This window comes from Salvelinus namaycush, unplaced genomic scaffold, assembly GCF_016432855.1.
Source record: "Salvelinus namaycush isolate Seneca unplaced genomic scaffold, SaNama_1.0 Scaffold314, whole genome shotgun sequence".
NCBI classification, from domain to species: Eukaryota; Metazoa; Chordata; class Actinopteri; order Salmoniformes; family Salmonidae; genus Salvelinus; species Salvelinus namaycush.
Window position 1 is genome coordinate 178348 of NW_024060053.1, and position 25784 is coordinate 204131.

The 25784-nt window shown below is 47.0% G+C and overlaps 1 protein-coding gene across 1 annotated transcript; it reads right to left on the minus strand.

Annotated features, from left to right (window-relative positions):
• Positions 1-12568: 12568 nt before the first annotated feature.
• Positions 12569-25353, minus strand: LOC120039963 (replication factor C subunit 1-like). The gene is made up of 5 exons (XM_038985280.1): positions 25203-25353; positions 24855-25000; positions 23497-23710; positions 22997-23179; positions 12569-13366 (listed from the first exon to the last, which is right to left on the minus strand). The coding sequence occupies exons 2-5, from the start codon at positions 24965-24967 to the stop codon at positions 13268-13270; spliced, it is 609 nt and encodes a 202-aa protein (XP_038841208.1). The 5' UTR covers positions 24968-25000; positions 25203-25353; the 3' UTR covers positions 12569-13267.
• Positions 25354-25784: the final 431 nt, after the last annotated feature.

Here is a 25784-nt window from a genome sequence, read left to right on the forward strand (position 1 = left end):
CAAGGCAAGTCAGTTAAGAACAAATTCTTATTTAAAAAGACAGCCTAGGAACAGTGGGTTAACTGCCTTGTTCAGGGGCAGAACGACAGAATTTTACCTCGTCAGCTCGGGGGATTCGATCTTACAACCTTTCGGTTACTAGTCCAACACTCTAACCACTAGGCTACCTGCCTCCTCACCCCAAATTGACAGCTCTAATGCAGTTCCTAGGCTGTCCACTGTTCCTAGGCTGTCATCGAAAAAAATAATTTGTTCTTATTAACTGACTTAAATAAAAAAATAAAGAGCTGTCAAATATACCTTGGCTGCAGGAAGGTACATTAACAGAAATCCCATGTAGCCTTGGTTCGAACACTGGAATGTGAGATGTAATCTACACCTCGATTAGGTTATAATGATTTTTTCCAAATTGAGCGTCAATATTTTCTATATAACCTACACACTCCTTCTGAACTTGTAACCCGAGAGGGACCGGTGTACTTTTCGTGCTTACCGATTTGACAGCTGATTTAGATTCAGCTACACCTCTGACACTGCCAAAACACCAGCTGTCGGCTGTCGCTGGTAAACAGCTGATTTGATGGAACACCAGCTGTCGGCTATCGCTGGTAAACAGCTGATTTGATGGAACACCAGCTGTCGGCTATCGCTGGTAAACAGCTGATTTGATGGAACACCAGCTGTCGGCTATCGCTGGTAAACAGCTGATTTGATGGAACACCAGCTGTCGGCTGTCGCTGGTAAACAGCTGATTTGATGGAACACCAGCTGTCGGCTGTCGCTGGTAAACAGCTGATTTGATGGAACACCAGCTGTCGGCTATCGCTGGTAAACAGCTGATTTGATGGAACACCAGCTGTCGGCTGTCGCTGGTAAACAGCTGATTTGATGGAAGGCCCTTATCTTACACGTTACTATTATTTAACACTTAACCTCTCACAGACATCAATTCATGATATATTCACACTTGCACACTATTTATCCGTCAAAATGTTAATATTGAAAATAACTAAAAGAAACAAAAACTGTTGTAGAGCCTCGGCTGGTTTGTACTTGTCTTGTTATTATTAAATCTAATATATTATGTAACACTCGTAGAAAATAGATATGTCATTTTTTTCATTACTGTTGGAACATAATGACACTTTGGGTCGCATGTAATGACCTCTCAAAATCATTCTAGGGGTGAGTCTCAATAATCTAGTCTTAAATCCTTCTAGGGGTACATCTCAATAGTGTGTCTAATATCCTTCTAGGGGTACATCTCAATAGTGTGTCTAATATCCTTCTAGGGGTACATCTCAATAATCTAGTCTAATATCCTTCTAGGGGTACATCTCAATAGTGTAGTCTAATATCCTTCTAGGGGTACATCTCAATAATCTGGTCTAATATCCTTCTAGGGGTACATCTCAATAGTGTGTCTAATATCCTTCTAGGGGTACATCTCAATAATCTGGTCTAATATCCTTCTAGGGGTACATCTCAATAGTCTAGTCTAATATCCTTCTAGGGGTACATCTCAATAGTCTGGTCTAATATCCTTCTAGGGGTGAGTCTCAATAATCTAGTCTAATATCCTTCTAGGGGTACATCTCAATAATCTAGTCTAATATCCTTCTAGGGGTGAGTCTCAATAATCTAGTCTAATATCCTTCTAGGGGTACATCTCAATAATCTAGTCTAATATCCTTCTAGGGGTGAGTCTCAATAATCTAGTCTAATATCCTTCTAGGGGTACATCTCAATAATCTAGTCTAATATCCTTCTAGGGGTACATCTCAATAATCTGGTCTAATATCCTTCTAGGGGTACATCTCAATAGTGTGGTCTAATATCCTTCTAGGGGTACATCTCAATAATCTAGTCTAATATCCTTCTAGGGGTACATCTCAATAATCTAGTCTAATATCCTTCTAGGGGTACATCTCAATAATCTAGTCTAATATCCTTCTAGGGGTACATCTCAATAATCTGGTCTAATATCCTTCTAGGGGTACATCTCAATAGTGTGGTCTAATATCCTTCTAGGGGTACATCTCAATAATCTAGTCTAATATCCTTCTAGGGGTACATCTCAATAGTGTGGTCTAATATCCTTCTAGGGGTACATCTCAATAGTGTGGTCTAATATCCTTCTAGGGGTACATCTCAATAATCTAGTCTAATATCCTTCTAGGGGTACATCTCAATAATCTAGTCTAATATCCTTCTAGGGGTACATCAATAGTGTGGTCTAATATCCTTCTAGGGGTACATCTCAATAATCTGGTCTAATATCCTTCTAGGGGTACATCTCAATAGTCTGGTCTAATATCCTTCTAGGGGTACATCTCAATAATCTGGTCTAATATCCTTCTAGGGGTACATCTCAATAATCTAGTCTAATATCCTTCTAGGGGTACATCTCAATAATCTGGTCTAATATCCTTCTAGGGGTACATCTCAATAATCTAGTCTAATATCCTTCTAGGGGTAGTTTTGTTTCCCCATAGCGGTGCATCTCAATAGTCGAACTAGACTGCCAAATTAAAATAGTCACTTGCAGGTCCATCTGACCCCATCTAGTGGCAGCCTAGTATAACAGACAACATACTAATGAGACACACCCCTTGACTACACTAGAGACTATTGAGACTCACCCCTAGACTACACTAGAGACTATTGAGACTCACCCCTAGACTACACTAGACTATTGAGACTCACCCCTAGACTACACTAGAGACTATTGAGACTCACCTCTAGACTCAATGATGCCGTTATGGGGCGGCAGGAAGCCTAGTGGTTAGAGTGTTGGACTAGTAACCGAAAGGTTGCTAGATCGAATCCCCCGAGCTGACAAGGTAAAAATCCGTCGTTCTGCCCCTGAACAAGGCAGTTAAACCCACTGTTCCCCGGTAGGCCGTCATTGAAAATAAGAATCTGTGTAACCTCACATTTTCAGTGAGTTCTGTCAGAAACAGACCTCTGATCAGTGATATTGATAACATACTATTATGACATAGGGCAATTGGTGTTTAAAAAGAGAAGGATGCCATAAGTGATGTCATATTTCCCCAAGAGATTAGATCCACATGCGGTCTTCAAGCCCAATGAAAATGCAGCACCATATTTCTTTAGGGACTCTGCATCTAAATGCATCCCGATTAATACAGGTTACCATCTTGCAATGTGAGTTCAAATCCCATTGTGGGTTCAGATCCTCACTCCTCACAAAGACAAGCATCATTTTATAACTGAAGACTGGCAGATGATGGTCTGCCAGTCTTTAATGGGCTCAGCAGTTAATGCTGGTGTGTAACACTCCTACATTGTGGGTTCAGAGCCCATGTTGGGTTCAGAGCCCATTGTGGGTACAGAGCCCATTGTGAGATCAGAGCCCATTGTGAGATCAGAGCCCATTGTGAGATCAGAGCCCATTGTGAGATCAGAGCCCATTGTGAGATCAGAGCCCATTGTGAGATCAGAGCCCATTGTGAGATCAGAGCCCATTGTGGGTACAGAGCCCATTGTGAGATCAGAGCCCATTGTGAGATCAGAGCCCAGTTGGACCTTCCTGTTATTCTTACAGCTGCATGAAATGATTGGATAATTACGATGAACGAGCAGGTGTCGTCAGAACTCTGAACTGGCTCGAACGGACGAAGCGGGTGTTAATCAAACCGCAGGTTCTGTTCCTGCAACGTGGGTTTGAATAGCTATTACATAACGCTGTTCGCCTGAACTGGCCTGATGCTAGAGGGAGCAAGATAAACAGGACTAGAGACACCAAGGAGCTAGGAAGGAATGAAGAGAAGGAAGTAGGACAAGGAGAAATGCTAGGGTGCTAGGGAGACCAAGGAGCTAGGGTGTGAGAAATGAAACTAGAGACATCAATAAGCTAAGGAGAGATACCAAGGAGCTAGGGGGTGAGAAATGATACTAGAGACGTCAATAAGCTAAGGAGGGAGACCAAGGAGCTAGGGAGTGTGAGAAATGAAACTAGAGACGTCAATAAGCTAAGGAGAGAGACCAAGGAGCTAGGGGAGACAGAAATGATACTAGAGACGTCAATAAGCTAAGGAGAGAGACCAAGGAGCTAGGGTGTGAGAAATGAAACTAGACGTCAATAAGATAAGGAGAGAGACCAAGGAGCTAGGGGGTGAGAGAAATGAAACTAGAGACATCAATAAGCTAAGGAGAGAGACCAAGGAGCTAGGGGGTGAGAGAAATGATACTAGAGACATCAATAAGCTAAGGAGAGAGACCAAGGAGCTAGGGGGTATGAGAAATGAAACTAGACGTCAATAAGATAAGGAGAGAGACCAAGGAGCTAGGGGGTATGAGAAATGAAACTAGACGTCAATAAGCTAAGGAGAGAGACCAAGGAGCTAGGGGGAGACAGAAATGATACTAGAGACGTCAATAAGCTAAGGAGAGAGACCAAGGAGCTAGGGTGTGAGAAATGAAACTAGAGACATCAATAAGATAAGGAGAGAGACCAAGGACCTAGGGTGTGAGAAATGAAACTAGACGTCAATAAGCTAAGGAGAGAGACCAAGGAGCTAGGGTGTGAGAAATGAAACTAGACGTCAATAAGATAAGGAGAGAGACCAAGGAGCTAGGGGGTGAGAGAAATGAAACTAGAGACGTCAAATCAAATCAAATTTTATTAGTCACATACACGTGGTTAGCAGATGTTAATGCGAGTGTAGCGAAATGCTTGTGCTTCTAGTTCCGACAATGCAGTAATAACCAACAAGTAATCTAACAATTTTACAACAACTACCTTTTACACACAAGTGTAAAGGAATGAATAAGAATATGTACATAAAGATATATGAATGAGTGATGGTACAGAACGGCATAGGCAAGATGCAGTAGATGATATAGAGTACAGTATATACATATGAGATGAGTAATGTAGAGTATGTAAACATTATATAAAGTGACATTGTTCAAAGTGACTAGTGATACATTTATTACATCCAATTATTAATTATTAAAGTGGCCAGAGATTTGAGTCAGTATGTTGGCAGCAGCCTCTCTATGTTAGTGATGGCTATTTAACAGTCTGATGGCCTTGAGATAGAAGCTGTTTTTCAGTCTCTCGGTCCCAGCTTTGATGCACCTGTACTGACCTCGCCTTCTGGATGATAGCGGGGTGAACAGGCAGTGGCTCGGGTGGTTGTTGTCCTTGATGATCTTTAACGTCCTTCCTGTGACATCGGGTGGTGTAGGTGTCCTGGAGGGCAGGTAGTTTGCCCCCGGTGATGCGTTGTGCAGACCTCACTACCCTCTGGAGAGCCTTACGGTTGTGGGCGGAGCAGTTGCCGTACCAGGCGGTGATACAGCCTGACAGAATGCTCTCGATTGTGCATCTGTAGAAGTTTGTGAGTGTTTTTGGTGACGAGCTGAATTTCTTTAGCCTCCTGAGGTTGAAGAGGCGCTGCTGCACCTTCTTCACAACGCTGTCTGTGTGGGTGGACCAATTCAGTTTGTCCGTGATGTTTACGCCGAGGAACTTAAAACTTTCCACCTTCACTACTGTCCCGTCGATGTGGATAGGGGGGTGCTCCCTCTGCTGTTTCCTGAAGTCCACGATCATCTCCTTTGTTTTGTTGACGTTGAGTGTGAGGTTATTTTCCTGACACCACACACCGAGGGCCCTCACCTCCTCCCTGTAGGCCGTCTCGTCGTTGTTGGTAATCAAGCCTACCACTGTAGTGTCGTCTGCAAACTTGATGATTGAGTTGGGAGGCGTGCATGGCCACGCAGTCACGGGTGAACAGGGAGTACAGGAGAGGGCTCAGAACGCACCCTTGTGGGGACCTAGTGTTGAGGATCAGCGGGGTGGAGATGTTGTTTCCTACCTTCAATAAGCTGAGGAGCGAGACCAAGGAGCTAGGGAGAGAGACCAAGGAGCTAGGGAGAGAGACAGACATCTAGATATAGTTTATTTGTGGTGTGGTTTTTTATAAAATCAGCCCTTCGGCTTCCAACCACCTGTACACCGTTTTAATTGACTTGTTTTTAATCTGTATTGTTGTTTATCACTTATTTTCTTTGTTGCAAATAAATTAAACTTTAAATTAAACCTAAATATAGAGGAGCAAGGGAGAGGCAGAACGTTAAAGAGGAGGGAGAGAGAAGGCCACTAGGGAAGGGCCGGATATAGTAAAAGCTGGAATTTTCCTTAAGTTTTCCTATTCATTCTCTATGGTAAGTCTCATCACTACGGGTGTAATATATTCCTGGCCACTGGTTGGTTTTGTGGCGCTGTTCCACTCCCCGTAGACCTTTTATTTTTATTTTTAGAAAAGGACATTTTCAGGTCTGTCTATATACTATAACGTTAGTTACCTCACAGAGCAAGGAGCGACCAACCGTCACTGAAGACTCACATCTCCGTTATTTAACGGTAGTTATTAAAGACCGATCTGGCATTTCTCCCATCTGGAAATTACTACTTACAACACAACTGTAATTATTTTTCTTACATTTTTTGCGGGGTCCAAGATAGCTAGCTACAAAGCTAAACGGCTAGCTAGCTAACAGTTAGACGCCTCTCTAGAGCCCTCAATCCTCATCATGGTTCCAGTTACTGATGGTTGTTCTATTCAGAGACCGCTGGGTTGAGAAACACTTGTACTGACCAAAAAGAGGGGGCATGTCTCAATAGACTCATAGAAGATGCCTTGTAGGGATGAATCTCCATAGGGACATGTCTCAATACTCTACCGGGAGACAGGTAGCCTAGTGGTTAGAGCGTTGGGCCAGTAACCGAAAGGTCGCTGCATCGAATCCCCGAGCTGACAAGGTAAAAAAAACTGTCGTTCTGTCCCTGAACAAGGCAGTTAACCCACTGTTCCCCGGTAGGCCGTCATTGTAAATAACAATTTGTTCTTAACTGACTTGCCTAGTTCAATACAAAAAACTTCTGTCTCCTTCTAGGGACTTGTCTCAATACCCTCCTTCTAGGGGTGCATCTCAATAGACTAGCTTGGTCTCCTAGGGGTGCATCTCAATAGACTAGCTTGGTCTCCTAGGGGTGCATCTCAATAGACTAGCTTGGTCTCCTAGGGGTGCATCTCAATAGACTAGCTTGGTCTCCTAGGGGTGCATCTCAATAGACTAGCTTGGTCTCCTAGGGGTGCATCTCAATAGACTAGCTTGGTCTCCTAGAGGTGCATCTCAATAGACTAGCTTGGTCTCCTAGGGGTGCATCTCAATAGACTAGCTTGGTCTCCTAGGGGTGCATCTCAATAGTCTAGTTCTGTCTCCTAGGGGTGCATCTCAATAGACTAGCTTGGTCTCCTAGGGGTGCATCTCAATAGACTAGCTTGGTCTCCTAGGGGTGCATCTCAATAGACTAGCTTGGTCTCCTAGGGGTGCATCTCAATAGACTAGCTTGGTCTCCTAGGGGTGCATCTCAATAGACTAGCTTGGTCTCCTAGGGGTGCATCTCAATAGACTAGCTTGGTCTCCTAGGGGTGCATCTCAATAGACTAGCTTGGTCTCCTAGGGGTGCATCTCAATAGACTAGCTTGGTCTCCTAGGGGTGCATCTCAATAGACTAGCTTGGTCTCCTAGGGGTGCATCTCAATAGACTAGCTTGGTCTCCTAGGGGTGCATCTCAATAGACTAGCTTGGTCTCCTAGGGGTGCATCTCAATAGACTAGTATTGCATTCTTGAAGGTGTGCATATATGTGTAATTTATATATACAGTACCAGTCAAAAGTCTGGACACACCTACTTACTCAAGTGTTTTTCTTAATTTTTACTATTTTCTAGATTGTAGAATAATATTGAAGACATCAAAACTATGAAATAACACATATGGAATCATGTAGTAACCAAAAAATGTGTGGGAAAAAAATCTAAATCTATTTTATATTTGAGATTCTTCAAAGTAGACACCCTTTGCCTTGATGACAGCTTTGCACACTCTTGGCATTCTCTCAACCAGCTACACCTGGAATGCTTTTCCAACAGTCTTGAATCTGCTGAATTGGAGAATCGCTTCTTGAAATCGGGGCTACAGCGTTCAGGTCCTGAAAGATGCCGGTATAAGGGCTGGATTACTTGACAGAGAGAACTTGTTGCGAAGGGGGAGTGCCTCGTGATACATCAGAGTGTAATTTTGTTACAAAATACAGCACTGAAGCAGAGAACATTAAAATAATCATTAAAAATAATTGGGGAATCATCCAAAGTGATACGCTACTACGCCAAGTCTTTCCTGAGCCACCAGTCATAAGCTTTAAGAGATGTCCTACCCTAAATGACAAATTAGTCCACAGCTACCTTCCGGGTGACTCTCAAAAAAACGTGGCTTAACCACAAACCCAGGGGCTCTTTTAAATGTAACCAGTGCAACCATTGCAGTAATATTGCACAGAAGAAGTATTTTGTTGACACAGCTTCCAAAATGGAGCATTACGTCAAGCATTTCATTAACTGCAAAACCACTCGTGTCATCTATAGATTGGAATGTCCACAGTGCAAGGTGTTTTACATTGGACGGACAAAGAGACGCCTTCAAGATCGCTTGGCGGAACACAAGTACGCCATACGGGTAGGCAATGAAGACTACCCCATGGCAAGGCACTACAAGTCCCTACACCATGGCAACCCTGCCTCCCTACAAGCTATGGGTATTGATCATATTCCGGCCTCTATTAGAAAAGAGGACCGTCTTAAACAGTTAAACCAAAGGGAAAGTTTTGGGATTTACAAACTACAGGCCACTAAGTACCCTGGTTTAAATGGAGATATGGATTTACAAACTACAGGCCACTAAGTACCCTGGTTTAAATGGAGATATGGATTTACAAACTACAGGCCACTAAGTACCCTGGTTTAAATGGAGATATGGATTTACAAACTACAGGCCACTAAATACCCTGGTTTAAATGAAGATATGGATTTACAAACTACAGGCCACTAAGTACCCTGGTTTAAATGAAGATATGGATTTACAAACTACAGGCCACTAAATACCCTGGTTTAAATGAAGATATGGATTTACAAACTACAGGCCACTAAGTACCCTGGTTTAAATGAAGATATGGATTTACAAACTACAGACCACTAAGTACCCTGGTTTAAATGAAGATATGGATTTACAAACTACAGGCCACTAAGTACCCTGGTTTAAATGAAGATATGGATTTACAAACTACAGGCCACTAAGTACCCTGGTTTAAATGAAGATATGGATTTACAAACTACAGGCCACTAAATACCCTGGTTTAAATGAAGATATGGATTTACAAACTACAGGCCACTAAATACCCTGGTTTAAATGAAGATATGGATTTACAAACTACAGGCCACTAAGTACCCTGGTTTAAATGAAGATATGGATTTACAAACTACAGGCCACTAAGTACCCTGGTTTAAATGAAGATATGAATTTACAAACTACAGGCCACTAAGTACCCTGGTTTAAATGAAGATATGAATTTACAAACTACAGGCCACTAAGTACCCTGGTCTAAATGAAGATATGGATTTACAAACTACAGGCCACTAAGTACCCTGGTTTAAATGAAGATATGGATTTACAAACTACAGGCCACTAAATACCCTGGTTTAAATGAAGATATGGATTTACAAACTACAGGCCACTAAGTACCCTGGTTTAAATGGAGATATGGATTTACAAACTACAGGCCACTAAGTACCCTGGTTTAAATGGAGATATGGATTTACAAACTACAGGCCACTAAGTACCCTGGTTTAAATGAAGATATGGATTTACAAACTACAGGCCACTAAGTACCCTGGTTTAAATGAAGATATGGATTTACAAACTACAGGCCACTAAATACCCTGGTTTAAATGAAGATATGGATTTACAAACTACAGGCCACTAAGTACCCTGGTTTAAATGAAGATATGGATTTACAAACTACAGGCCACTAAATACCCTGGTTTAAATGAAGATATGGATTTACAAACTACAGGCCACTAAATACCCTGGTTTAAATGAAGATATGGATTTACAAACTACAGGCCACTAAATACCCTGGTTTAAATGAAGATATGGATTTACAAACTACAGGCCACTAAATACCCTGGTTTAAATGAAGATATGGATTTACAAACTACAGGCCACTAAGTACCCTGGTTTAAATGAAGATATGGATTTACAAACTACAGGCCACTAAGTACCCTGGTTTAAATGAAGATATGGATTTACAAACTACAGGCCACTAAGTACCCTGGTTTAAATGAAGATATGGATTTACAAACTACAGGCCACTAAGTACCCTGGTTTAAATGAAGATATGGATTTACAAACTACAGGCCACTAAGTACCCTGGTTTAAATGAAGATATGGATTTACAAACTACAGGCCACTAAATACCCTGGTTTAAATGAAGATATGGATTTACAAACTACAGGCCACTAAGTACCCTGGTTTAAATGAAGATATGGATTTACAAACTACAGGCCACTAAATACCCTGGTTTAAATGAAGATATGGATTTACAAACTACAGGCCACTAAATACCCTGGTTTAAATGAAGATATGGATTTACAAACTACAGGCCACTAAATACCCTGGTTTAAATGAAGATATGGATTTACAAACTACAGGCCACTAAATACCCTGGTTTAAATGAAGATATGGATTTACAAACTACAGGCCACTAAGTACCCTGGTTTAAATGAAGATATGGATTTACAAACTACAGACCACTAAGTACCCTGGTTTAAATGAAGATATGGATTTACAAACTACAGGCCACTAAGTACCCTGGTTTAAATGAAGATATGAATTTACAAACTACAGGCCACTAAATACCCTGGTCTAAATGAAGATATGGATTTACAAACTACAGGCCACTAAGTACCCTGGTTTAAATGAAGATATGGATTTACAAACTACAGGCCACTAAGTACCCTGGTTTAAATGGAGATATGGATTTCTCACCCTTCCTGTAGGGTCGTGATAGGTCCATTTGCTGCCATCTAGTAGACATTTTGCTCAATTGCCCTCAGCTATGTTTAGACTGTTGTTGTTCATGTTTGCTGTGTTCTATGGAATATATTGATATCTTATTCTTGACACTTCTAACCAGTCATATTTAAGGTTAAAATTACCTTTCTAAGTGTCCTGATACTTCTAGCTTGGAGTTGTATTTTTATGATAACACAGCTACAGTATTTCACCTTTTTAATGTGTATAGTATTAGGTGTGTCCAATCAATTTGGTAACCACTCCCTCTTCCAATTAGGGCCAATTGGAAAAGCTGTTTAAAAGAGGACATTGTATTCTCTTTTTTTTTTTGTACTCCCTGACGAAGGCCATGCAGCCGAAACGCGTCGGGTTTTACAACTTTGTTTCTGTTGAACATGCCATGCTAATAAGCATTTTAATTAATTATATGAAGAGTTCCTTGGTCCTCCTTTCTTTTTGATGACCAATTCACCCCTTTTACCAAAGAGCACCTTCTGTCTACCAACATGTACTATTGTTTACCTTGGTAGCGCTTCCCTTCCTCCTCTTTCTACTAGTCTTGAAGGAGTTCCCACATATGCTGAGCACTTGTTGGCTGCTTTTCCTTCACTCTGCTGTCCAACTCATCCCAAACCATCTCAATTGGGTTGAGGTCGAGTGATTGTGGAGGCCAGGTCATCTGATGCAGCACTCCATCACTCTCCTTCTTGGTCAAATAGCCCTTACACAGTCTGGATGTGTGTAAGGGTAGTTTCTTTGCAGCAATTCGACCATGAAGGCCTGATTCACGCAGTCTCCTCTGAACAGTTGATGTTGACATGTGTCTGTTACTGGAACTCTGTGAAGCATTTATTTGGGCTGCAATCTGAGGTGCAGTTAACTCTAATGAACTTATCCTCTGCAGCAGAGGTAACTCTGGGTCTTCCTTTCCTGTGGCGGTCCTCATGAGAACCAGTTTCATCATAGAGCTTGATGGTTTTTGTGACTGCACTTGAAGAAACTTTTAAAGTTCTTGACATTTTCCGGATTGACTGACCTTCATGTCGTTTCTCTTTGCTTATTTGAGCTGTTCTTGACATAATATGTACTTGGTATTTTACCAAATAGGGCTATCTTCTGTATACCACCCCTACCTTGTCACGACACAACTGATTGGCTCAAACACATCGAGGAAAGAAATTCCACAAATTTACTTTTAACAAGGCACACCCGTTAATTGAAATGCATTCCAGGTGATTACCTCATGAAGTTTGGTTGAGAGAATGTCAAGAGGTATGCAAAGTTGTCATCAAGGCTAATTTGAAGAATCTCAAATATATCTTGAATTGTTTAACACTTTTTTGGTTACTACATGATTCCATATGTGTTATTTCATAGTTTTTATGTCTTCACTATTATTCTACAATGTAGAAAATAGTACAAATAAAGAAAAACCCTGGAATGAGTAGGTGTGTCCAAACGTTTGACTGGTACTGTAAATATCCACTAATTGATCGTTTTAACAACAATATCTTACCCATGCAGATCAAGAGACTGTATTTCAACCATAAACACAGAGAGAAACCACGTCACACCACAATACCGTAAACACAGAGAGAAACCACGTCACACCACAATACCGTAAACACAGCCATCGTTTATCAGTGAAAATCTTTACAACAAAAAGAAACAGAACTATTTTGCCGTTCTCTGATCCATCGGTTGGTCACGACGGTTTAGACGAGAAAGGTGCCGTATCCCATGAGCACTAGAAAACTACAGCATCTTTATATACTACAAGGTACATATTTACATGACACACACACACACACACACACACACAAACACACTTCCTGTGATCGTTAAGACTCCAGGTGTTCAGTAGGGCTGTTCAATAACTTTCACTGATAACCTCTCGCTCACCTGACCTCCACACACACACACACACACACACACACACACACACACACACACACACACACAGTCATCATTCAGACCTTTCCAAATCCACAGCGCTAACATGATATAGGGTAATCCCAAAGCTGACCCTATTCCCTACATAGTGCACTACTTTTGACCAGGGCCTATAGGACTCTGGTCAAAAGTAGTGCACTATATAGGGTCCCCTTTGGGATGCACACCTAAGTTTATAAGGGGTTCAAGAGGAGAGCCAGGTTTTTGTCTCCGCTCACTCCGTTGATAAGACCAGGTAGGTGGTCGTCACACAGTTTAGGGGTTTGTTCTTCAGAAGGTGAGAGAAGAGGTTTGTTGTACAGTTAGTTTTTTTGGGCTGAGGGGGGGGGGGGGGGGGGTAGTTGTCTCATAGAGGTTAGGGGTCACTTCCTGGCTTTGCCCTTGCCTTTGCCCTTTCCCTTCCCAGAATCCCCGGCTGTTGTCTTCTCCTTCTTGGGCTCCTTGGAGGGTTTGGCCTTCTTCTGATGTGGAGAGGAGAGGGAGAGACAGGGGGGAGAGAAAAAGAGAGGGAGAGACAGGGGGAGAGAGAAACAGGGGGAGAGGGGAGGGAGAAACAGGGAGGAGAGGGGAGGGAGAGACAGGGAGGAGAGGGGAGGGAGGGAGAAACAGGGGGGAGAGGGAGGGAGAAACAGGGGGGAGAGGGAGGGAGAAACAGGGGGAGAGGAGAGGGAGGGAGAAACAGGGGGAGAGGAGAGGGAGGGGGAGGGAGAAACAGGGAGGAGAGGGAGGGAGAAACAGGGAGGAGAGGGAGGGAGAAACAGGGAGGAGAGGGAGGGAGAAACAGGGAGGAGAGGGGAGGGAGGGAGAAACAGGGGTAGAGGGGAGGGAGGGAGAGACAGGGAGGAGAGGGGAGGGAGAGACAGGGAGGAGAGGGGAGGGAGGGAGAAACAGGGGTAGAGGGGAGGGAGAAACAGGGAGTAGAGGGGAGGGAGAGACAGGGAGGAGAGGGGAGGGAGAGACAGGGAGGAGAGGGGAGGGAGAGACAGGGAGGAGAGGGGAGGGAGAAACAGGGAGGAGAGGGGAGGGAGAAACAGGGAGGAGAGGGGAGGGAGGGAGAAACAGGGGGGAGAGGGGAGGGAGAAACAGGGGGTAGAGGGGAGGGAGAAACAGGGGGTAGAGGGGAGGGAGAAACAGGGAGTAGAGGGGAGGGAGAAACAGGGGGTAGAGGGGAGGGAGAAACAGGGAGGAGAGGGGAGGGAGAAATGGGAAGGGAGAGAAACAGAAAAGTTATTATCCGATTCAAATATCACCAGTGCTATATTCAGGTCAAGGAATGGATTGTCTATCTGTCTGAACGAGAATATGTGTATATACACGCGTGTGTGTGTGTGTGTATACAGTATGTACAGGTAACTGCCAAAATAATGGAAATACCAAAATAATGGAAACACCAAAAAAAAAGGAAACACCAACATATAGTGTGTTAACAGGGCGTTGGGTCACCACCAACCAGAACAGGGAACTCTATTGGAAGGATGTGACCTCATTCTTCCACCAGAAGAGTTCCATGTTTTTGGTGAAAACGCTGCCTCAGGCGCCGCTCCAGAATCTCCCATAAGTATTCAGTTGGGTGGAGAACTGGTGACTGACGACCAGGGCATACGGTTTACATGGTTTTCATCTTCCTCAAACACCATTCAGTGACCACTGGTGTCCTGTGGGATGGGGGGGGGCGTTGTTAACCTGGAAGAGACCACTGGTGTCCTGTGGGATGGGGGGGGGGGGGCGTTGTTAACCTGGAAGAGACCACTGGTGTCCTGTGGGAGGGGGGGGGCGTTGTTAACCTGGAAGAGACCACTGGTGTCCTGTGGGATGGGGGGGGGGGGGGCGTTGTTATCCTGGAAGAGACCACTGGTGTCCTGTGGGATGGGGGGGGCGTTGTTAACCTGGAAGAGACCACTGGTGTCCTGTGGAATGGGGGGGACGTTGTTATCCTGGAAGAGACCACTGGTGCCCTGTGGGATGGGGGGCGTTGTTATCCTGGAAGAGACCACTGGTGTCCTGTGGGATGGGGGGGGGCGTTGTTATCCTGGAAGAGACCACTGGTGTCCTGTGGGATGGGGGGGGGCGTTGTTAACCTGGAAGAGACCACTGGTGTCCTGTGGGATGGGGGGGGCGTTGTTAACCTGGAAGAGACCACTGGTGTCCTGTGGGATGGGGGGGGGGGGGGGGGGGGGCGTTGTTAACCTGGAAGAGACCACTGGTGTCCTGTGGGATGGGGGGGGGCGTTGTTAACCTGGAAGAGACCACTGGTGTCCTGTGGGATGGGGGGGGGGGGCGTTGTTATCCTGGAAGAGACCACTGGTGTCCTGTGGGATGGGGGGCGTTGTCATCCTGGAAGTGACCACTGGTGTCCTGTGGGATGGGGGGGACGTTGTTATCCTGGAAGAGACCACTGGTGTCCTGTGGGATGGGGGGGGCGTTGTTATCCTGGAAGAGACCACTGGTGTCCTGTGGGATGGGGGGGGGGGGCGTTGTTAACCTGGAAGAGACCACTGGTGTCCTGTGGGATGGGGGGGGGGCGTTGTTAACCTGGAAGAGACCACTGGTGTCCTGTGGGATGGGGGGGCGTTGTTAACCTGGAAGAGACCACTGGTGTCCTGTGGGATGGGGGGGGGGGGGGCGTTGTTATCCTGGAAGAGACCACTGGTGTCCTGAGGGATGGGGGGGGGCGTTGTTATCCTGGAAGAGACCACTGGTGTCCTGTGGGATGGGGGGGGCGTTGTTAACCTGGAAGAGACCACTGGTGTCCTGTGGGATGGGGGTCGTTGTTATCCTGGAAGAGACCACTGGTTTCCTGTGGGATGGGGGTCGTTGTTATCCTGGAAGAGACCACTGGTGTCCTGTGGGATGGGGGGCGTTGTTATCCTGGAAGAGACCACTGGTGTCCTGTGGGATGGGGGTCGTTGTTATCCTGGAAGAGACCACTGGTGTCCTGTGGGATGGGGGGGGGGGGCGTTGTTATCCTGGAAGAGACCACTGGGGTCCTGTGGGATGGGGGGGGGCGTTGTTATCCGGGAAGAGACCACTGGTGTCCTGTGGGATGGGGGGGGCGTTGTTAACCTGGAAGAGACCACTGGTGTCCTGTGGGATGGGGGGGCGTTGTTATCCTGGAAGAGACCACTGGTGTCCTGTGGGATGGGGGGGGGCGTTGTTATCCTGGAAGAGACCACTGGTGTCCTGTGGGATGGGGGGGGGGCGTTGTTATCCTGGAAGAGACCACTGGTGTCCTGTGGGATGGGGGGGGGGCGTTGTTATCCTGGAAGAGACCACTGGTGTCCTGTGGGATGGGGGGGGGGCGTTGTTAACCTGGAAGAGACCACTGGTGTCCTGTGGGATGGGGGGGGGGGGGTGTTGATATCCTGGAAGAGACCACTGGTGTCCTGTGGGATGGGGGGGGGGGGCGTTGTTATCCTGGAAGAGACCACTGGTGTCCTGTGGGATGGGGGGGGGTCGTTGTTATCCTGGAAGAGACCACTGGTGTCCTGTGGGATGGGGGGGTCGTTGTTATCCTCGAAGAGACCACTGGTGTCCTGTGGGATGGGGGGGCGTTGTTATTCTGGAAGAGACCACTGGTGTCCTGTGGGATGGGGGGGGGCGTTGTTAACCTGGAAGAGACCACTGGTGTCCTGTGGGATGGGGGGGGGGGGGGGGGGGGGGTGGGTGTTGATATCCTGGAAGAGACCACTGGTGTCCTGTGGGATGGGGGGGGGGCGTTGTTATCCTGGAAGAGACCACTGGTGTCCTGTGGGATGGGGGGGGTCGTTGTTATCCTGGAAGAGACCACTGGTGTCCTGTGGGATGGGGGGGTCGTTGTTATCCTCGAAGAGACCACTGGTGTCCTGTGGGATGGGGGGGGTCGTTGTTATCCTGGAAGAGACCACTGGTGTCCTGTGGGATGGGGGGGTCGTTGTTATCCTCGAAGAGACCACTGGTGTCCTGTGGGATGGGGGGGCGTTGTTATTCTGGAAGAGACCACTGGTGTCCTGTGGGATGGGGGGGCGTTGTTATCCTGGAAGAGACCACTGGTGTCCTGTGGGATGGGGGACATTGTTATCCTGGAAGAGACCACTGGTGTCCTGTGGGATGGGGGATGTTGTTATCCTGGAAGAGACTACTGGTGTCCTGTGGGATGGGGGGCGTTGTTATCCTGGAAGAGACCACTGGTGTCCTGTGGGATGGGGGGGTGTTGTTATCCTGGAAGAGACCACTGGTGTCCTGTGGGATGGGGGGGTGTTGTTATCCTGGAAGAGACCACTGGTGTCCTGTGGGATGGGGGGGGGGGGGGCGTTGTTATCCTGGAAGAGACCACTGGTGTCCTGTGGGATGGGGGGGGTTGTTATCCTGGAAGAGACCACTGGTGTCCTGTGGGATGGGGGGGGGTTGTTATCCTGGAAGAGACCACTGGTGTCCTGTGGGATGGGGGGGCGTTGTTATCCTGGAAGAGACCACTGGTGTCCTGTGGGATGGGGGACATTGTTATCCTGGAAGAGACCACTGGTGTCCTGTGGGATGGGGGACATTGTTATCCTGGAAGAGACCACTGGTGTCCTGTGGGATGGGGGGGTGTTGTTATCCTGGAAGAGACCACTGGTGTCCTGTGGGATGGGGGGGGGGACGTTGTTATCCTGGAAGAGACCACTGGTGTCCTGTGGGATGGGGGGGGGGGGGACGTTGTTATCCTGGAAGAGACCACTGGTGTCCTGTGGGATGGGGGGGGGGGACGTTGTTATCCTGGAAGAGACCACTGGTGTCCTGTGGGATGGGGGGGGGGGACGTTGTTATCCTGGAAGAGACCACTGGTGTCCTGTGGGATGGGGGTGTTGTTATCCTGGAAGAGACCACTGGTGTCCTGTGGGATGGGGGGGGGTTGTTATCCTGGAAGAGACCACTGGTGTCCTGTGGGATGGGGGTCGTTGTTATCCTGGAAGAGACCACTGGTGTCCTGTGGGATGGGGGTCGTTGTTATCCTGGAAGAGACCACTGGTTTCCTGTGGGATGGGGGTCGTTGTTATCCTGGAAGAGACCACTGGTGTCCTGTGGGATGGGGGGCGTTGTTATCCTGGAAGAGACCACTGGTGTCCTGTGGGATGGGGGTCGTTGTTATCCTGGAAGAGACCACTGGTGTCCTGTGGGATGGGGGGGTGTTGTTATCCTGGAAGAGACCACTGGTGTCCTGTGGGATGGGGGGGCGTTGTTATCCTGGAAGAGACCACTGGTGTCCTGTGGGATGGGGGGGGGGGGGGGTGTTATCCTGGAAGAGACCACTGGTGTCCTGTGGGATGGGGGGGGGGCGTTGTTATCCTGGAAGAGACCACTGGTGTCCTGTGGGATGGGGGGGGCGTTGTTATCCTGGAAGAGACCACTGGTGTCCTGTGGGATGGGGGGGCGTTGTTATCCTGGAAGAGACCACTGGTGTCCTGTGGGATGGGGGGGCGTTGTTATCCTGGAAGAGACCACTGGTGTCCTGTGGGATGGGGGGGGGGGGGGTGTTATCCTGGAAGAGACCACTGGTGTCCTGTGGGATGGGGGGGTGTTGTTATCCTGGAAGAGACCACTGGTGTCCTGTGGGATGGGGGGGCGTTGTTATCCTGGAAGAGACCACTGGTGTCCTGTGGGATGGGGGGGGGCGTTGTTATCCTGGAAGAGACCACTGGTGTCCTGTGGGATGGGGGGGGGGGGGGGGTGTTATCCTGGAAGAGACCACTGGTGTCCTGTGGGATGGGGGGGCGTTATTATCCTGGAAGAGACCACTGGTGTCCTGTGGGATGGGGGGCGTTGTTATCCTGGAAGAGACCACTGGTGTCCTGTGGGATGGGGGGGGCGTTGTTATCCTGGAAGAGACCACTGGTGTCCTGTGGGATGGGGGGGCGTTGTTATCCTGGAAGAGACCACTGGTGTCCTGTGGGATGGGGGGGCGTTATTATCCTGGAAGAGACCACTGGTGTCCTGTGGGATGGGGGGCGTTGTTATCCTGGAAGAGACCACTGGTGTCCTGTGGAATGGGGGGGCCGTTGTTTTCCTGGAAGAGACCACTGGTGCCCTGTGGGATGGGGGGCGTTGTTATCCTGGAAGAGACCACTCCCATCTGGATAGAAATGATTCTCCATTGGTTGAAGGTGATCACTCAGAATGTCTGTGTATTTCTTGGCGTTTTCTTGCCCTCTAAAGGCTTGGTGGACCTAAACCACGTCAGGTAAATCCACCCTGCACATCATCACAGAGCTGCCAGAACCAATTGATGTACTTATCGAGAGAACATCCCTGGTCATCCCTACTGCCTCTGATCTGGAGGACTCACTAAACAGAGAACATCCCTGGTCATCCCTACTGCCTCTGATCTGGAGGACTCACTAAACAGAACATCCCTGGTCATCCCTACTGCCTCTGATCTGGAGGACTCACTAAACAGAGAACATCCCTGGTCATCCCTACGGCCTCTGATCTGGAGGACTCACTAAACAGAACATCCCTGGTCATCCCTACTGCCTCTGATCTGGAGGACTCACTAAACAGTGAACATCCCTGGTCATCCCTACGGCCTCTGATCTGGAGGACTCACTAAACAGAGAACATCCCTGGTCATCCCTACTGCCTCTGATCTGGAGGACTCACTAAACAGTGAACATCCCTGGTCATCCCTACTGCCTCTGATCTGGAGGACTCACTAAACAGAGAACATCCCTGGTCATCCCTACTGCCTCTGATCTGGTGGACTCACTAAACAGAGAACATCCCTGGTTATCCCTACTGCCTCTGATCTGGAGGACTCACTAAACAGAGAACATCCCTGGTCATCCCTACTGCCTCTGATCTGGAGGCCTCACTAAACAGAGAACATCCCTGGTCATCCCTACTGCCTCTGATCTGGAGGACTCACTAAACAGAGAACATCCCTGGTCATCCCTACTGCCTCTGATCTGGTGGACTCACTAAACAGAGAACATCCCTGGTCATCCCTACTGCCTCTGATCTGGAGGCCTCACTAAACAGAGAACATCCCTGGTCATCCCTATGGCCCCCATATGCTTCATTTGTAAATGATGTCTGAGTGTAACCCTGGCTATCCATATATTTAAAAAGAAACACGAAAATAGTGCCGCCTGGTTTGTTTAATATAAGAAATTTGAAATTATTTTATTAAGTATATATTAGCAAATACATTTACCTTTGATACTTAAGTATATTTAAAACCCAAAACTTTTTTTTACTTTTAAGCAAGTAGTATTTTGCTGGGTGACTTTTACTTTTATTTGAGTCATTTTCTATTAAAAGGTATCTTTACTTTTTCTCAAATATGACAATAGGTTACTTTTCCCACTGTGTGTATGTGCAGCCCCAGACAATTACATGGGCACCCTTGAACTTTTCTTAAAGGAGAAGTGCACTTCCTGATTTGGCCTAATTTTTCACCAATGGTCTTTAAGAAATGCTAGTGGCCGTGACTGAAGGCAAACGAGAGTTGTCTTGGGCGTGTGGTTTGATGTGGGTGTTTTTGGGGTGTGTCTTTGCTCGTCCAATCACAACAAACAAGGGCTAACAAAGTAGAGAGGAAGGGGTGAATAGAATGTCAAGCCAGCCCCAACCTTGTGTTTAGCCAAGCTGACAGCAGCTAGCTAGCATTAGCCAAGCTGACAGCAGCTAGCTAGCATAGCCCCGACCTTGTGTTTAGCCAAGCTGACAGCAGCTAGCTAGCATAGCTTGTCCCTGACCTTGTGTTTAGCCAAGCTGACAGCAGCTAGCTAGCATAGCCCTGACCTTGTGTTTAACCAAGCTGACAGCAGCTAGCTAGCATAGCTTGGTCCTGACCTTGTGTTTAACCAAGCTGACAGCAGCTAGCTAGCATAGCTTGTCCCTGACCTTGTGTTTAACCAAGCTGACAGCAGCTAGCTAGCATAGCTTGTCCCTGACCTTGTGTTTAGCCAAACTGACAGCAGCTAGCTAGCATAGCTTGGTCCTGACCTTGTGTTTAACCAAGCTGACAGCAGCTAGCTAGCATAGCTTGTTCCTGACCTTGTGTTTAGCCAAGCTGACAGCAGCTAGCATAGCTTGTCCCTGACCTTGTGTTTAGCCAAACTGACAGCAGCTAGCTAGCATAGCATAGCCCTGACCTTGTGTTTAACCAAGCTGACAGCAGCTAGCATAGCTTGTCCCTGACCTTGTGTTTAGCCAAACTGACAGCAGCTAGCTAGCATAGCATAGCCCTGACCTTGTGTTTAGCCAAACTGACAGCAGCTAGCTAGCATAGCTTGTCCCTGACCTTGTGTTTAACCAAGCTGACAGCAGCTAGCTAGCATAGCTTGTCCCTGACCTTGTGTTTAGCCAAGCTGACAGCAGCTAGCTAGCATAGCTTGTCCCTGACCTTGTGTTTAACCAAGCTGACAGCAGCTAGCTAGCATAGCTTGTCCCTGACCTTGTGTTTAGCCAAGCTGACAGCAGCTAGCTAGCATAGCTTGGTCCTGACCTTGTGTTTAACCAAGCTGACAGCAGCTAGCTAGCATAGCTTGTCCCTGACCTTGTGTTTAGCCAAGCTGACAGCAGCTAGCTAGCATAGCTTGTTCCTGACCTTGTGTTTAACCAAGCTGACAGCAGCTAGCTAGCATAGCTTGTCCCTGACCTTGTGTTTAGCCAAGCTGACAGCAGCTAGCATAGCTTGTCCCTGACCTTGTGTTTAGCCAAGCTGACAGCAGCTAGCTAGCATAGCTTGTCCCTGACCTTGTGTTTAGCCAAGCTGACAGCAGCTAGCATAGCTTGTCCCTGACCTTGTGTTTAGCCAAACTGACAGCAGCTAGCTAGCATAGCATAGCCCTGACCTTGTGTTTAACCAAGCTGACAGTAGCTAGCATAGCTTGTCCCTGACCTTGTGTTTAGTCAAGCTGACAGCAGCTAGCTAGCATAGCATAGCCCTGACCTTGTGTTTAACCAAGCTGACAGTAGCTAGCATAGCTTGTCCCTGACCTTGTGTTTAGTCAAGCTGACAGCAGCTAGCTAGCATAGCATAGCCCTGACCTTGTGTTTAACCAAGCTGACAGTAGCTAGCATAGCTTGTCCCTGACCTTGTGTTTAGCCAAACTGACAGCAGCTAGCTAGCATAGCATAGCCCTGACCTTGTGTTTAACCAAGCTGACAGTAGCTAGCATAGCTTGTCCCTGACCTTGTGTTTAGTCAAGCTGACAGCAGCTAGCTAGCATAGCATAGCCCTGACCTTGTGTTTAATCAAGCTGACAGTAGCTAGCATAGCTTGTCCCTGACCTTGTGTTTAGTCAAGCAGACAGCAGCTAGCTAGCATAGCTTGGTCCTGACCTTGTGTTTAACCAAGCTGACAGTAGCTAGCATAGCTTGTCCCTGACCTTGTGTTTAGTCAAGCTGACAGCAGCTAGCTAGCATAGCATAGCCCTGACCTTGTGTTTAGTCAAGCTGACAGCAGCTAGCTAGCATAGCTTGTCCCTGACCTTGTGTTTAGTCAAGCTGACAGCAGCTAGCTAGCATAGCATAGCCCTGACCTTGTGTTTAGTCAAGCAGACAGCAGCTAGCTAGCATAGCATAGCCCTGACCTTGTGTTTAGTCAAGCAGACAGCAGCTAGCTAGCATAGCTTAGCCCTGACCTTGTGTTTAGCCAAGCTGACAGCAGCTAGCTAGCATAGCTTGGTCCTGAAATTGTGTTAAACTACGCTAGCATAGCATGCAAATCCAACTGGCCCAGTCTTTTCCCAGATAACACAGTGCTACCACGTGTTAATAGGTAAAAGGGGGACATGAATTGTTGACATGATTGTAATCCCAAACCAAACCCTCAAGTAAATCACGACAGTCACTTAACCAAACTCGGACGAGACTGACTTTATGACCAAAATTATCCTATTTACACTTTCTAGTAGATTTTGACACACTAGAATGAATGTTTCTGACTCATATCGATGCCACAATAGGTCGTTTAAAACCACCAGAGAAGATGGTTCTATGGGGCAGCCGACCATTAAATAATTTCACATTTCTTCTCCAATAAATTGAAAAATAAAAATTGTAAACTATTTCAGAAAAGTGGGGGTGAATTTATAATTGGGACTGTCTAGAAGTGTGTTCCTCCTTACTTTGATCATGGCGTCAGCTGCAACACCTTCCTCCTCCTCCTCTTCCTCAGGCTGTTCCTCTTGCCCCTCTCCTCCCAGTTCTGCCTCCACTCCCCCGCCACGACGGCCCTTCTTGATTGGTTGGAGGGAGTAGGGTGTCAGGTGGGACTCCCGGTTATAGGCCCTCGTGAACGCTGACTTCACCTGGCCACAGATTAGATTAACACCATGATTACAATCACAGATTAGATTAACACCATTATTACAATCACAGATTAGATTAACACCATGATTACAATCACAGATTAGATTAACACCATTATTACAATCACAGATTAGAATAACACCATTATTACAATCACAGATTAGAATAACACCATTATTACAATCACAGATTAGAATAACACCATGATTACAATCACAGATTAGATTAACACCATTATTACAATCACATATGAGATTAACACCATTATTACAATCCCAGGGGTCACGCTCCCACCCCTCCCCCCGTTCCCTCTGACCTTGGGGTCTAGTTTAGCGTAGGGGTCAGGCTGGCCCCCCCAGAGGCTGATCTCCATGAGGCTGTCCACATCCTCTCGGACCAGGTGGTAGTCATCTAACAGCTGGACGGCCTGACCGGCCCCCTCCGCCCCCTGCCTCTGAAGAGGACACAACAGGGCCATGCGGAGGTAAGGGAGGTAGTCCAGGCTCACCGCCTGTCTGCTACTTAATGTCCTGGAGGAGAGAGGAGGGGGAGAGAGGGAGAGAGGAGGAGAGAGAGAGGGAGGATGGAGGAGAGGGGAGAGAGAGGAGGGGAGAGAGGGAGGGGGAGAGAGAGAGGGAGGAGAGAGAGGAGGGGGAGAGAGAGGGAGGAGGGGAGAGAGAGAGAGGAGGGGAGAGAGAGAGAGAGAGAGAGAAGGGGAGAGAGAGAGAGAGAAGGGGAGAGAGGGAGGGGAGAGAGAGGGAGGAGGGGAGAGAGAGGAGGAGGAGAGAAAGGGAGGAGGGGAGAGAGATGAGGGCAGAGATAGAAGGGGAGGGAGAGATTGGAGGAGAGGAGGGGTAAGATATGGGGGAGAGAAAAGGAGGAAATTTGTTCAATAGAAAACTTGTTGCAAAACATTAAACTACGGTGTGCTACTAATGAATACACCCCAGATCGGACTGTGTGTCCGTACCGGTGTGTGTCAGTTACATCAAAACAACAATGTGATTGTGGCTCATCAGATTAATATAATAAAAAACGTTTCCTTTTGCAAGAAGAAGAAGGATTTCCCCTCTAATAATCCTGTTGACATGGACATGTCCGAAATCAGACTGCATGATGGGACTTTTGATAAAGTCCCCCACAGCGACCATGTTGTTTCTCAGAATACTTTTTTGGGGGGGATTCTGAGTACGAGACATATAAAGTTTGTAACGTGAAAACTATTTATAAATAAGAAACTCACTTCAGCTCAACGCTGTAACAAGATGGAGTCTCGTTAAACTGATGACCGGCACGTAAATTACACCTCGCTGGAACGCCGATTAAACTGTTTTTAACATGTCCTAATACCTTTTAAAAGATGGCTCAGAAACCAGGTGTTTTAAATCAATGTATGCTAATTTAGGATTTTGATCGTTACGCCGATTAAAGATAAAATCACAGTAAGGTGTTTACATAACTACTGCCGTAATCAGTTTAATATCTAATTATTACTGTAAACATAGTGTGTGTGTGTGTGTGTGTGTTTCAGCTGTGAGTGTTGTATTAACAGTGTGTGTGTGTGTGTGTGTCCTTACTTGAGGCTCATGTGAGAGGCCAGCTCCTGAATGATCCGGGAGTGTTGTATTAACAGTGTGTGTGTGTGTGTGTGTGTGTGTGTGTGTGTGTCCTTACTTGAGGCTCATGTGAGAGGCCAGCTCCTGAATGATCCGGGAGTGTTTATTGGTGGAGGAAAACTTTCCCAGCCAGGAGGGAAACGAGGGGAAGCAGTTCATATAGCCACGCATCAACTCCCCTGGTAACACACTGGAATAGATCGCCTGACACACACACACACACACAGTTTAAACCCCAAACAGACACGTACGTTCAACACACACCATCTCAAGACTGTTAGCCAACGCTAGCGGCTAATAGGTTAGCGAACATTTGATTTTCCCTGTTGAACGCACCTCAGGTGTGTGTGTGTTACCTGTGTGCGTGTGTGTGTGTTACCTGTGTGTGTGTGTGTGTGTGTGTTACCTGCGTGGGCAGTAGAGACCAGGCCTGTTTGGAACGTATCTGTCTGTCCACCAGGTCTCCATCACAGATAGAATCAGCTGTCTTACTGAGGAGGACCAGGTGGGACTTCAGATCACCACTGAGACAGACAGAGAGAGAGAGAGAGAGACAGAGAGAGACAGAGAGAGAGACAGAGAGAGAGACAGACAGATACAGAGAGAGACAGAGAGAGAGAGACAGAGACAGAGAGAGAGAGACAGATACAGAGAGAGACAGAGTCAGAGAGAGAGATAGAGAGAGAGAGAGACAGACAGAGAGAGAGAGACAGATACAGAGAGAGACAGAGTCAGAGAGAGAGATAGAGAGAGAGGGAGAGAGAGACAGACAGATACAGAGAGAGACAGAGAGAGAGACAGATACAGAGAGAGACAGAGTCAGAGAGAGAGACAGAGAGAGAGAGAGACAGAGAGAGAGAGAGACAGAGAGAGAGGGAGAGAGAGACAGACAGATACAGAGTCAGAGAGAGAGACAGAGAGAGAGACAGAGAGAGAGAGAGAGAGAGACAGAGAGAGAGAGATACAGAGAGAGACAGAGACAGAGAGA

Bases quoted from the DNA above. Each gene is read 5' to 3' on its own strand.
- LOC120039963 (XM_038985280.1), bottom strand. From the start codon at position 24,967: ATGCGTGGCTATATGAACTGCTTCCCCTCGTTTCCCTCCTGGCTGGGA. The intron at 23,711-24,854 runs GTAAGGACACAC...TCTCTCCTCCAG, and splicing joins GCCTCTCACATGAGCCTCAA to GACATTAAGTAGCAGACAGG. The intron at 13,367-22,996 runs GTAAGGAGGAAC...TCTCCACATCAG, and splicing joins CAGCTGACGCCATGATCAAA to AAGAAGGCCAAACCCTCCAA.